This window comes from Artemia sp. Qi Xiang Cuo, chromosome 11, assembly GCF_049724085.1.
Source record: "Artemia sp. Qi Xiang Cuo chromosome 11, ASM4972408v1, whole genome shotgun sequence".
In the NCBI taxonomy this organism is placed as follows: Eukaryota; Metazoa; Arthropoda; class Branchiopoda; order Anostraca; family Artemiidae; genus Artemia; species Artemia sp. Qi Xiang Cuo.
In genome coordinates, this window is record NC_142804.1 from 35,734,326 (window position 1) to 35,746,801 (window position 12,476).

At 32.7% G+C, this 12,476-nt stretch overlaps 3 protein-coding genes across 5 annotated transcripts in view; 2 read left to right on the top strand and 1 right to left on the bottom strand.

Annotated features, from left to right (window-relative positions):
• LOC148946927 (GPI alpha-1,2-mannosyltransferase 3-like) overlaps positions 1 to 2,153 on the top strand; it is a 40,357-nt gene extending 38,204 nt beyond the window's left edge. For all 3 annotated transcript variants that reach the window (XM_089097200.1, XM_089097201.1, XM_089097203.1), the window contains exon 8: positions 1,850 to 2,153. In XM_089097200.1, coding sequence (XP_088953326.1) covers positions 1,850 to 2,153 — 304 coding nt within the window. The remainder of the gene's footprint in view (positions 1 to 1,849) is intronic.
• Positions 2,154 to 2,189: 36 nt separating this feature from the next.
• Positions 2,190 to 7,706, top strand: LOC148946929 (uncharacterized). Its single transcript, XM_089097204.1, has 2 exons — positions 2,190 to 3,212; positions 7,273 to 7,706. The coding sequence occupies exons 1-2, from the start codon at positions 2,190 to 2,192 to the stop codon at positions 7,654 to 7,656; spliced, it is 1,407 nt and encodes a 468-aa protein (XP_088953330.1). The 3' UTR covers positions 7,657 to 7,706.
• Positions 7,707 to 11,664: 3,958 nt separating this feature from the next.
• Positions 11,665 to 12,044, bottom strand: LOC148946930 (LITAF domain-containing protein-like). The gene has a single exon (XM_089097205.1). It carries the CDS (start codon positions 12,042 to 12,044, stop codon positions 11,697 to 11,699), a length of 348 nt encoding a protein of 115 aa, XP_088953331.1. The 3' UTR covers positions 11,665 to 11,696.
• Between the last annotated feature and the right edge of the window lie 432 nt (positions 12,045 to 12,476).

Genomic DNA, 12,476 nt, shown 5'->3' on the forward strand with positions numbered 1-12,476 from the left:
TAAAATAGAAATTACGCACGACTACCGCACCAATTAGGTATCCCGTTAGTATTCTCTTAAGTTGAACAATGTTCAGCTTTTAAGCATAAAATTTGTGATTGATCAATCTGAATTAAGACGTAAGGTATAATAATTTATGTAGAATACATGGAGGCTTGAAACAGCAGTCTTTCTATCTGTCATCTAAATCTGACAAAAGCAAGACAGCATTAGAAGGGATTAATTTGGAACAAATTAACGTTAATACAAGGTTTTAAAGCCAATTCCTTGTCATTTCAATTTCCTGCATTTATAGTATGAGTGCTACGTAAAAATCAAGAAAAACACATAACATTTATATATCTCGTCTTTATTTTACATCTACAGGCCTGATTGTGCTGCGGCTCAAGCATTTATCGTACTGAGTAACTCTTGGAAACGTAGGGTCAGTGATGTTAATCAATCTAGGTTGTTGTACATTATTTTAAACGTTAATATCAGTAAATTTGTGAGAAATGCTATTATTCCTTGTCATTTGAATGGTTTAAACTATCACATATCTTGAAGTTTTTTTTCCATAATTATTTTGGTGGGTAGGCCTCCATTGGGAAGTTAAAACTGGAATTAAAACATTTTAATACTGAAACACATTAGGTCACATAGAAAATGATGACTGTGTCTTGAACTGGGATAAACCTAAAAGGGGAAATCATAGGATTCCTGATCAGACGCCACCAATTGATTCAGTGGGGTTAATAGCTATATGCATAGCATTAAGCTCAAGCCTGTGATGAAAGTGCATAATATGGTTTGTTAGACCGACTTGTAATACCTACGATTGTGTAATGATGAGTTCACATTTTCCTGTAAAATTTAGAATAGAAATATCTCTGATAGATTTGTCGATTTTTCTTCTCCAAACCCTGACCCAGTTTTCCGAAAGCTTGCTAAGCCTGGTCTGATCAACTGTAAATTTGCGCTTACATTTAAAGCCGTCTCATCAAATATGCACAACACTCTTAGCCTAAAAACTTCCAACAACGGACCTAAAATAGGCCATTAACAGTATTATAAATATTTATTCGTTATGTCTTCTTTTTATCATTATCATGTAACAAAACCAAGATTAAAATTTTAGTTAGTTTTCTTTTCGTTTATTTTTAACAAGCTGAATATATATATATATATATATATATATATATATATATATATATATATATATATATATATATATATATATATATATATATATATATATATATATATATATATATATATATATATATATATATATATATATATATATATATATATATATATATATATATATATATATATATATATATATATATATATATATATATATATATATATATATATATATATATATATATATATATATATATATATATATATATATATATGTATATATATATGTATATATATATGTATATATATGTATATATATATATATATATATATATATATATATATATATATATATATATATATATATATATATATATATATATATATATATATATATATATATATATATATATATGTATATATATATATATATATATGTATATATATATATATATATATATATATATATATATATATATATATATATATGTGTGTATATGTATATATATATGTGTGTGTGTGTATATATGTGTGTGTATATATATATATATATATCGAATTAAACTCTAGAATGGAGTATAATTATATAAGGTTAGTCCTTTTTAGTGCTTGAGTTAGTGTCCATAATGATCCTATAATTGTTATTTCTACACTTTTAAATACCTTTCTAAGCTAATTAACCAAGACCTAGCATGTTTCATATAGAAGTTCTCTTTTTCAGGCATATACATTTCCCTATTGAAGGAAAGTACTTTACCTGTTTACCAAATTTTAACAATGATCAGAACAATGTTGATGAAGCGGGTAGAATGTTCTTACATCCTGTCAAAACGACTGAGATTAATTTATTGAACAACTTCACCTACGTTATAACTGGTAGCTATCTTGAGAAGCAAATTATGACAGTTTTGAAAAATTATGGATATGTGAAGAAAAATAGTTACTTGCATCAGCTAATCCCAGACGGTCGAGTCGGAAATTCTATTAGCGTCTACGAACTTTTGGAACTAAAAGAAAAATTCTGATATGACAAATATTTGGCAAAGATATTTAAAATTATTATGTCTGATATTTGTTTCCAGAATTTGTACTGGTTTTACTTAGCTTTCAGCTTAAAAGCTTCTTGGAAAAACCTGTTTCGAAAAAGGCTGATATACACAATTTGTAAAAGTTTTGAAAATAGGAGGACTATTCATTGTAGACATTTAGAAAACAAGCTAGAAGATGAATCTTTAAAAGCATTCATCAATCATGTTGTCCTGTTAAATGTTGGTTTTGATTTTTTTAGTTGGATATGCATTGGAAGAAAACAAATTTGTGTCTTGTCTTCTACCAAATGCAGACTTAGCGAGAACTGTTTTGTCACTCAATTCTTTGAAGAAAATCACAAGTCAGACATCATCAATAGTATTGAAAAAAATAATTTATATCTTTCTGAAAACCCAGAAATAGCTAGAGAATGCACAATAACTCAAATTGGTATGAAAAAAATATGTGAAAACTCTGTGATTGAAAGTTTCTTTGAAAAGAGTAAACTATTATCTGAAGATGAATGTTTCATAATTGGCAATACTAAAAAAACCTGCAATTATCTTAGCAGAATTGACTCAAACTTGTTCAAAGTCACATTCATTAAAGGTTTGGCAAAGCCAAATATTAAAACATGTTTTGTAAACAGAGATACAAAGCTCTACATTAATCCAGCACTGGACTGTGGTAAACCTAGTCAGGTTTCAAAAATAGTTATTCATGAATATTCAAATGATTTCAAGGAAGTACCATTAGTACCATATGGTCTTGTATCTCATTTCCATAAAATATCAGTGTTGGTGAAAAATTATATTCAAACTAATACACAAAAAGTACCCATTTCAAACCCCAGAATTTTGATTGAAGGACCCAAAAAGACAGGAAAAACTGTTTTATGTAGAGGAATAGCTGAATATTTTGGGTTAGAATTAGAAGAGAAAGATTTATCTGATGCAGCTACAGACAGTAGTGGATCTACAGAAGTTGCTCTTGACAGGCTACTAACAGATGTTGGGAAAAGTGGACCTACTCTTTTGTTCCTGAGAAATATTACAGTTAGTATAATTATTTTTGCTGTCTTTATTTTGTAAGTAAAATGCTGAAGTAAGTATGAAATGTGTATCTTAATCCACAATTCAGGTAATTATAAGCATTCTGACATAAGCCATTTTATTTTCAAAGACCTCTTGTTTGATTTTTGTTGCTATAATAATATTAATCAGTTATAAGTAATCATGGGCACCCATATTTTTGGAGGCATAGGGGGGGCTCCAGCCCCCTCCCTGGCTGAATGATGCTTTCTTATATTTTATATTTTGTTTTGGGTTTCTATCATACAGCATTGGAAGTGCTGATTAGACCAGGTAAGCCTCCCCCTAAATTTCAGCTTATGGGCACCAGTGTAAGTGATATTGTACTCCTATAAAGGTATTGACTACCCTCCTCAGTCTAAGAAGATTACTTGAAGAAACCACAACTTCTGCTTGATAAAATTTATAATAAAGCTATCCATCTGTATTCTAGATTCATTTTATAAAGCTCATTTAAGATGTAGCTTATGTTATTAGTTTTTTAAAGATGATTTCTAGGTCTTGTTGGCCAATAGCTTTTCTGGACTGAAATAAATATGATTGATTTCATTGATAGTTGAAAAAAGGAAGATTTAAAAACTAAATATACTGTTTAGGCATTGCAGAGCAAACTAGCTAGTATTATTAGTAAAGATGGTGGGTGCAGTGAAGATGTTGAAAGTAGAATAGCCAAGGTCCAGGGTTGTTTTTCATAGTTTAAAAAGGTTCATAAGAATAGGAAGATAAGTGTGCAAACCAAGATTAGAATATTGGAAGCTACATTGATGGCAGTGGTCAAGTATGGCTTTGAAGCATGGACATTCCAAAAAACAGAGGAGGATTTGCTAGATATTTTCCAGAGAAATTGACTACTGACGTTTTGGGTACCTGACTGACTGACCATATTTCAAACAGTTAGCTGTGCAAAAAATGTAGTTCAGTCATACTTTCTAGGGCTATTATGAGATAAAGGATGAGATGGCTAGGACATGTTCTGTGGATCAAGGATGACAGATTGCCAAAGACTGTCCTTGCTGGCCAAACAAAAAGCAGGTTCCCTCAAATGGAGTGGGAGGACATCATAAAGAAAGATTCAAGGGAAATGTGAACTTCTTGGGAGGGTGTAATGAGAGAGACTTTGAATAGATTGGGATGGAGGGGAAGTTTTTATAGCTGTGTTGGCTTCAGGAGGCTTGATGCAGCAGTGAGTTGTTAGTTGTCATAGTAGTCAATGATTATTTATTGTTTTGGTTTTAACCTTGATTTTGTTCTTTTGAGTTTGTGTGGTTTATAGACTTTGTTGGTTTTTAATTTTTTGCCTGCAATGAAAAAGCCTTATTGCTTGTGCAAATATCTTTGACAAATATCTTCATAGGGGAGCTGGTGCTTAACATTTTAAGCTTGGTTATATTTTAATATAATAGGATTAAAAATTAGCACATTCTTTAGAACAATTTCCAGCTTTTTATTCTTTTTTTTTTGGGATGGGGGTCAGCCACTGGGAGTTGAATTTTGAAAAATTAGTACCTCTACAATTGGCTTCTAAAGAATGGTTAAAAGTTTATTCAACTGAACAAAATTGAAAATGAGGCCAGTCACAAAACTGGGCCATATTTTGGTGGTCAACCAAAATAATCAGCTCAAGATTAATTACTGCATCATGATGGTCATACTTATAGTACAACAGTCCATTAGATGTTGAATATAATCTCCATTGTAAATAAACTTAGAATTTGTCAGGTGCAAACTTAGAATATATTAATCTAACTAGAGGTATTGGTATTGGTTGTGCCCCAATTGTGTATAAATACTTTACTCCCTTCCCTTGTATGCGTTGTGTTCAACTCTAAAATAAAATGCTAAGTTTATACTCAATTTCTATATCAATCTAGTATTATTTTTTTCAATTAATGTCAGCAATGATTTGAAGGATTCTAGGCATTTACCCCCCCCCCAGAAAATACCCCTGCAGAAATCTCCCCCCCCGAAGAAAATATCCCCTCCCCCAGGAAAATACCTCTCATGGAAAATCCCCCCCCCCGGAAAATACCCTTCCCCCCCATGGAAAATAAGGCTTTCCAAATTTTATAATTTTATTTGAGTTTTGTTTTTTTATTTTCTTTAGGGAGAAGGAATTTTGGTACTTGTGTATTATATGCTGCTCACTCAAGTTTATGCTATGTAAAACTCAAGAACAAACTGGTTTCTTTATTAATATCTTTCAGCTTAGTGCAGGACAAGGCAAAAACAAGTGACAGAATAGATGGGAAATATATAATTTGGGCTATATATTTGCACATAAGGGGGGGGTAAAGTATGTGGACAGTTTGAAGTCAGGAAACAATTCTTACTTAATAATATGCAGAATAGTTATACCTAACACAATTTGCATGCATACCCACTATACTTTACCCCTCCTCCTAATGTGCAAATATATAGCCCAAATTTGTTTCTAAAGTAGCAAAGAAACTGGTTTGTTCTCAAGTTTTACAGATTGTAAACTTGAGTGAGTGGCATATTATACATAAGTACCGGAATTTTTCATGAAGAGAGTCCCACACCTTCTCAAGACCAGAACATAACTTGCATTTTGTTGAAAAAAAAACACATTTTAAATATTCTCCCTTTTTCTACTTTAATAAATAAAGATGTATTAAGACTTTAAGGAATAAATACCTGAATATGCACATTAAACTCACAATACACGGTGAATATTTTTCTTTTTTTTAGTAAAGTGCAAATTATGCTCTGGTCTTGAGAAGATATGGATGTTGCCAGCCATACTCCTTTTAATTTTTGCTTGGAAGGTCTTGTCGAAGGGGCAGCTCCTTTAAGAGTCGATTTTAAGATAATCTTTCACTTCAATTGGGAAAAAATAGGATGGTTAGTCTTAGAATAATTTGACTAGATCATGCAGGATTATAGAAGTCTATTTAGAAAAGTGTCAGTGTATAGGCCTACTCTTTATTTCATTAATTTGTAGGTACTAGTGAGGCAAACCTTTATTCTTCACTTATATTTTATTAGCATTATTGTTCCTTTCAAAGTCAATAGTGGCTATTTGTCCACCATAAACTGGCTAGTCAACATATAGAAAACCAAGTTGTGACCAAATCAACTTTCTTTTTATTTGTGTTAGTTGATAATAACTTGACCTTCTTTTTTTGGGAGGTGGGAGATGGGCACATCCCCTCTTCAGAGACCAATGGGTGGTTATTTCACATCATCAAATAGCAAACCCTGTTAAATATTACGTAATTGCAACTTGATAATATTTTTCACATATTAGGATTATGTCACAATCTATTTTAATTTTCCTTGCAATATTAGACCCACCCTTTGTCTAAAGCCCAATTAATTGTATGCACTGGATGATTAAGATTATAGTTTTGATTCAGTAATGTCAATTTGAGGGGGTGGAGCATTCACCCCTCAGACTTTGAAATATACCTTTTCTGGGGACATTTTCATTGAAAAATTCCTTCTTAGGTATTTTATTGAAAGAATGACAAATTTCCCACTTGTAGATTTTGAAAAATGTTTGCCTGAACACTTTAATTTCTTTGGCTCTGGCAAAATTTTGAAATTATGAAAAAAAATCACCGAATTTTCATGGCGTGTTGCCATGTTGAACCATGAAAATAAATAAAAGAAATAATTAATTAAATTTGAAAAATACTTTGTATCTGTAAAAATTCAAATGCTAACATTCTGCTCATTTCCAAAGACACCCTGACCTTCAAAGAAAAGCTATACCATCCTCAGCATTTTTTTTTTTTTTTTTTTTTTTACTGATTTTCCATCCATATTTTCTTTTAAATTGGGTGCCTGCTACTACTAAAAACTGCGCGAATACATATGGAGTTTTTTTTTTCATTTGAAGCTGAATAACCAATTTTTCCCATTTTATTAAGATGTACATGGCTTTGTAAGTTTCCACTTAAATAGTTACAAAAATCATTCTTTTTTCACTGTCCTTGGTACTTTAAGCACTTGCTGTATTTCTATTTTGTTTTGAAATCAAGTTTTTCTTTTTATTTTTTAGGACTTTGGAAAAATCAAAGAAACAGGAGCAGCCAATATGAGAGTCATTGAAAAATTAACTCATTTACTGGAGTCACTTGACTCCTTGAACGTTGTGGTATTTTGCTCTGTTGAAGATTCATCTAGTTGTCTATTGGAAGTATTGAAATTATTTAGGCAAAAATATACGATGACACCACTATCCAAAGAAGAGAGAAGTAAGAATATTTGTTGGATCTGTGAAAATATTGGTGTTGATATTAAAAAAGAAGACCTAAAGAAGTTATCAGAAAGTACAGCTGGTTTCACATTTGGTGACCTAAATTCTGTAATAGCACTGTCAGTCAGGTTAGCCATCTTTAGTTTTCTTGAAAAGAGGATAATTTGTTTGGCAATCATATTATAGCAATAACATTTAGTTCAACAATGACAGCAGTAAAGCCTCTTGACAAATTTTTCTGGAGTTTTTTTTTTGATATTTAAGCTTAACATTGCCTGGCTGAAATCTTCCGAAAAAGATTGAAGGTTAAGTAACAGAAAGATCCCCTGACCCATTCCTGTTAGTTTAAACTAATTCAACCTAATTAAAAACTGAATTGACTCTAATGATAAGGAATTTACACATGTAATACATTTAATACAGGTCAATGGCAAGTGCACTAGAAGGTATTGGATTAAAAAATACCAGTAAACAAAAATGAAAGAAAAAAGATGAAAAAACAGTAAAAATAATGGTATATGCCAAAATTAGGAAATTTAAAGATTAGCGATTTAAGAATTAGGGAGGTTTGGGATTTTTCAAGATTCAAAATTTAAATTTTTTTCTTAATTCTTGAAATATATCCCATCTGTTTTGGTTTTCAATGGAAAACAGATTTTATTTCAAACTTCACAATAACAGAGGCAACACTGTAGCACTGCCTAAGTGAAGAGTCTTGTACCTTCTATGGATTTTTTTTTCTGGCCACTTCATTATGTGTAAGAAATGGTTTTAGGAATGTTGGGGGGGGGGGGTCATTTGATTAGAAATTGAAAGTTCTAATGCCATTGATAAGAATTCAAAGCGATTGGAAGGTAACCAGCCCCTTCCACAGGCCCAGATTTACCAATAGGGCCACTAGGCCCGGGCCTAGAGTTGCACAATGTCAGAGGTGCAATCAATTATCACTGAGCAATTTTTTGTTAACAAAAACTGGACTGATGTGATTTATTGTGAAAGTTCCAGCTGCACTCCGCTGCCGCGCTGCCTATTCACAGAAAAGTAATTTTAAAACAACACAGGGATTCTGTGGCAACTTATAAACTGTCAGATGGGAGTTCATTAATAAGAAGAAAAGACAAATTGAATTTGAAATATATCAAATATCTTTAAAATTGCTATTCTCCTAGTTGGAATAGATCTGTGACACGGTTTGTTGATTAAATCACAAGGGGCTCTCCCCTTGGCGTCCCTGACGCCTGTACTCTTGGTGTGCGGTGCAGTTGTGGCTTTAGGCTTGTTTTGACTCTACTTGCTAGAGAGTGCTCTTCAACCCATTTCTACCGTGCTTGGACACTTTGCGCAGTGTCTGCTTCTGATTTATTTTGCTTGCTTAATATAGGCTACTATTGACTGAGATTCCCCCCCCCGTTCTCTGCTTGTGTTAGTTTTATTTACTTGACTTCGTTGTTTTACCTGTTTATTTTTAACCTTTTATTATTTTAATTTATTTGTGATGACTGACAGGACAGTTTTTAGTCCTTTCACCCCTTACCTAAATAATTGTAGTGCAAGGATTCTGGTCCTAGAAGTAGAAGGTCGAAATGAGATCTTTAAACCACTGATATTTGGGAGTAGAACAATTATTGTAAAAACATGAGTGTAAGGACTGTTATGGCTCAATGCTAGAAAGACTTGGACCAGATGGCTTATTATCATAATAGCTGTGAACCAATCAGTAGCTACTGCTATAATTTCTATCTCAGATATAGCAGTAAATGGTTTTAAGGTAAAGTTTGGGCTTGGTCCAAACTCCAAACCCAATTCACTCAGAAACCGAAAAGGCATTATATTTATCCCATCTGAGGAGGTCACTGATTTGGATAATTTTTTTTTAGGGAGGTTATCCCTTTAATTTGCACCTTCAATCCAGATGTTCAGTTCCCACTGAAAATCTTTGTTAGGGGTGCAAGGTATAGAGTAAAGCAGTTTATCCCTCAGCCAATAGAGTGGTTCAATTGCCAAGGTTTTGGCCACATGGCTTCTAATTGCTGCAGAGGCAGAAGATGTCTACTATGTAGTGGACAACACACCCTTGAATGTCCCCAATCCAAGACAGTAAAGGAAGGTCAGGTACTTAAGTGCTCAAACTGTAATTGAAAATATGCTGCTAACTCCAAGGAGTGTTCAATACTCATGGAGAAGAAAGCTAATGTTACTTACTCAATCACCAATAATGTATCCATGAGGAATGCTGCTGAGGTCTTAAAGAAGGGACTTCCAACTCATGCAAAACATGTCCCTAAAGTACATGTAGACTCTTTCCCTTCAATGACTCTTAATCAACCTCCAGTTGAGGAACTCAACATGAAGTACATGGACCCTGTTTGAAGTTGTTGCAAGGCAGATATCTAATCGAACCCAGATGATAGCGTCACTTTGCAAACTGTTTTCCCAGATAGTGCCACATCAAACAGTTCTTGGTAACGAACTGTGTAAGAGCGACTCGTCTCAATAGTAACCAAAACTCTAAAAGACGGAATTTTGATATCAATAGATACATCAAAAGAATAGGATTTTTATGCTGATTTTAAATATATAAGTTTCATGAAGTTTACTCATATCCATCAAAAGTTATGAGCCTGAGAAAATTTGCCCTGTTTTCAAAAATAGGGAAAAACACCCCCTTAATGTCATATAATCCTAATGAATATCACACCATCAGATTCAGCGTATCAGAGAACTTTACTGTAGAGGTTTTAAGGTCCTATCTACAAAAATGTCGAATTTTGTAGTTTTTGCCAGAAGAATGATCATGGATGCGTGTTTATTTGCTTTTTTGTTCTTTTTCCCAGGGGTGATCATGTCGACCCAGAGGTTCTAGAATTTTGCGAGAGGCCTTATTTGAACAAAAAACAGAGAGAGCTTTTTTAATAAAAAATAAAAATAGAATCAGTTTTTACAAACAAAACTGCATTTTAAATGTTTTTCATATTTTCAAAGATATTTGATTTTTTAAGCAATGATAACCATATATGAAGTAACAAGTGACGTGATGTAAGATCTAACAACGATTGTGTACTGATAACCATAAATGACGTAGTGAGTGACGTGACGTAAAAATTGAAACAAAATCAATTTTTATTTTTGTTTTAGTTCAGAATCAATAAAGTTATAAACTGCAAAAACATTTATGGTATCTGAGCAATAATTTTAATTTGTAATTTAAACTAGGAAAATACCTGAAAATTTTAAAATTAGTTTCATTTTTTGTTAGGTTTTTGGTACTTGATACGATAACTAAACACGAATTGTGTAATAAAATCTGTTTCCATAAGAAAATTATTTATTGTAATGGCTTCACAAGTAATAAAAAAGAAGTTCAAGGAGAAGGAACTATATGAAAGTCGACCTAAGCAGCTTGCTGGCAAAATTAAATAAGGAATCATGTTAAAGTTTGATCAATGATGTCATAATCGTAGGTTGTAGCCAGGTCGTCTCCTACTATTCCAATTAGGAAAAAGCCATAGGTGTTTTCCTATTTGTAATGAAACAGTTCGTGGTAACGAACTGTATAGCAAAAGCGACCCGTCTCGATAGTAACCAAAACTCTAAAAAATGGAATTATAATATCAATAGATCAATTGCCAGTGTCATTCGGAGCTAATCAACACTCAAAGAGGAAGGCTTCACCCGAAGACAAATGCTGATAGAGTTAGGATGAGCCCAAGTCGAATTGTAACTGAGAATCAGAGCAATTCTCCAAAGGATATCGCGAGCACTGTGTGAAAAAGCCTATGGCTTTTTCGTATTTGGAATAGTAAGAGACGAGCTTCTGATGAGGTATCAATTTAAGCCCAATGTGTGCCATGGTTCGGTCTTTACTAGATTTTAGCCATTTCTACAGCTATTATACTGATGGAGCTAAGATAATCACCATTTATAATTAACCAGAAAGATTCTTAATATAATTTTTTAGTGTATTAATGAAATTATTATCATACGTAACTTATATTTCATAAGTCTTTGATGGTCCAATGGTAAGCATACCCACTTTTCACGCGAGAGAACGGGTTCTTTACTATTATTTTATATTTTTTAACATTGGACGTGATCGTCTCTTACTAGGTTGCTAGCTACCGCTGCAACCCGGATATCCAAATAGAAAATACGAAATCACAAGCTGTTTCACAACCGAAATGAATTTAGGAAAAGGCCCCTTAGCTGCACCGCTGCGAATATCGTTATTACGAGTTGAAGGTCCCCAAATGGGCTTTGCAATTTGGGCAAGAATGAATAATATTCATGCAAGATGGGATACAACATGGGATTAAACAGCAGCCAAACCAACAGCCGATACAAGCGAGAATGCCTCCGCTTATCCAGGCAAGGAGACTTGGTTCTGATCTTATGGATGTATCAATTTCGGCATGACAGTGTGGACACACTATATGAGTAGGACCTGGCCCAGGTGGTACCAATGTTGTAACAATAATAGTTTGACCAGGTTGAACAAACGTTGGTGGTGGGGGAACGCCACCTACAGACTCTGCAAAGCTAGGAGGAGCAGAAGATGGAGGGCCAGATTTATTCATAGCTTTTTCTTTCAAAATTTGTTTCAAGTCAGTGCTCATTTTCATTTCTAAATTGTTTTTTTCTAATAAAAAAAACCACGTGTCAAGTAGCTAGAACCTAACAAAAAACAAAACCAATTTCTAAAAATTTCAGGCATTTTTCTGGTTTGAAATAAAAAATTAAAATTATTGCTCAGACACCATAAATATTTTTGTAGTTTTCAGTTAAATAATATTAATTTATATCAAATTTTCAGGAATTATTCTAGTTTCAGTAGACAAATAAAATTGTGGGTAAAACCCCCAAAAATTGCTGTATTTAACATAACTATGTCTACATGCTTTTTATAATAGTAAAACTCCTAGCTTGATTTTTGTATACAGGAAGATGTACATTCGCTACTACAGAGTTAAAGAAAAATGTAGTTTTTCGTAAATGACTGATTCTGTTTT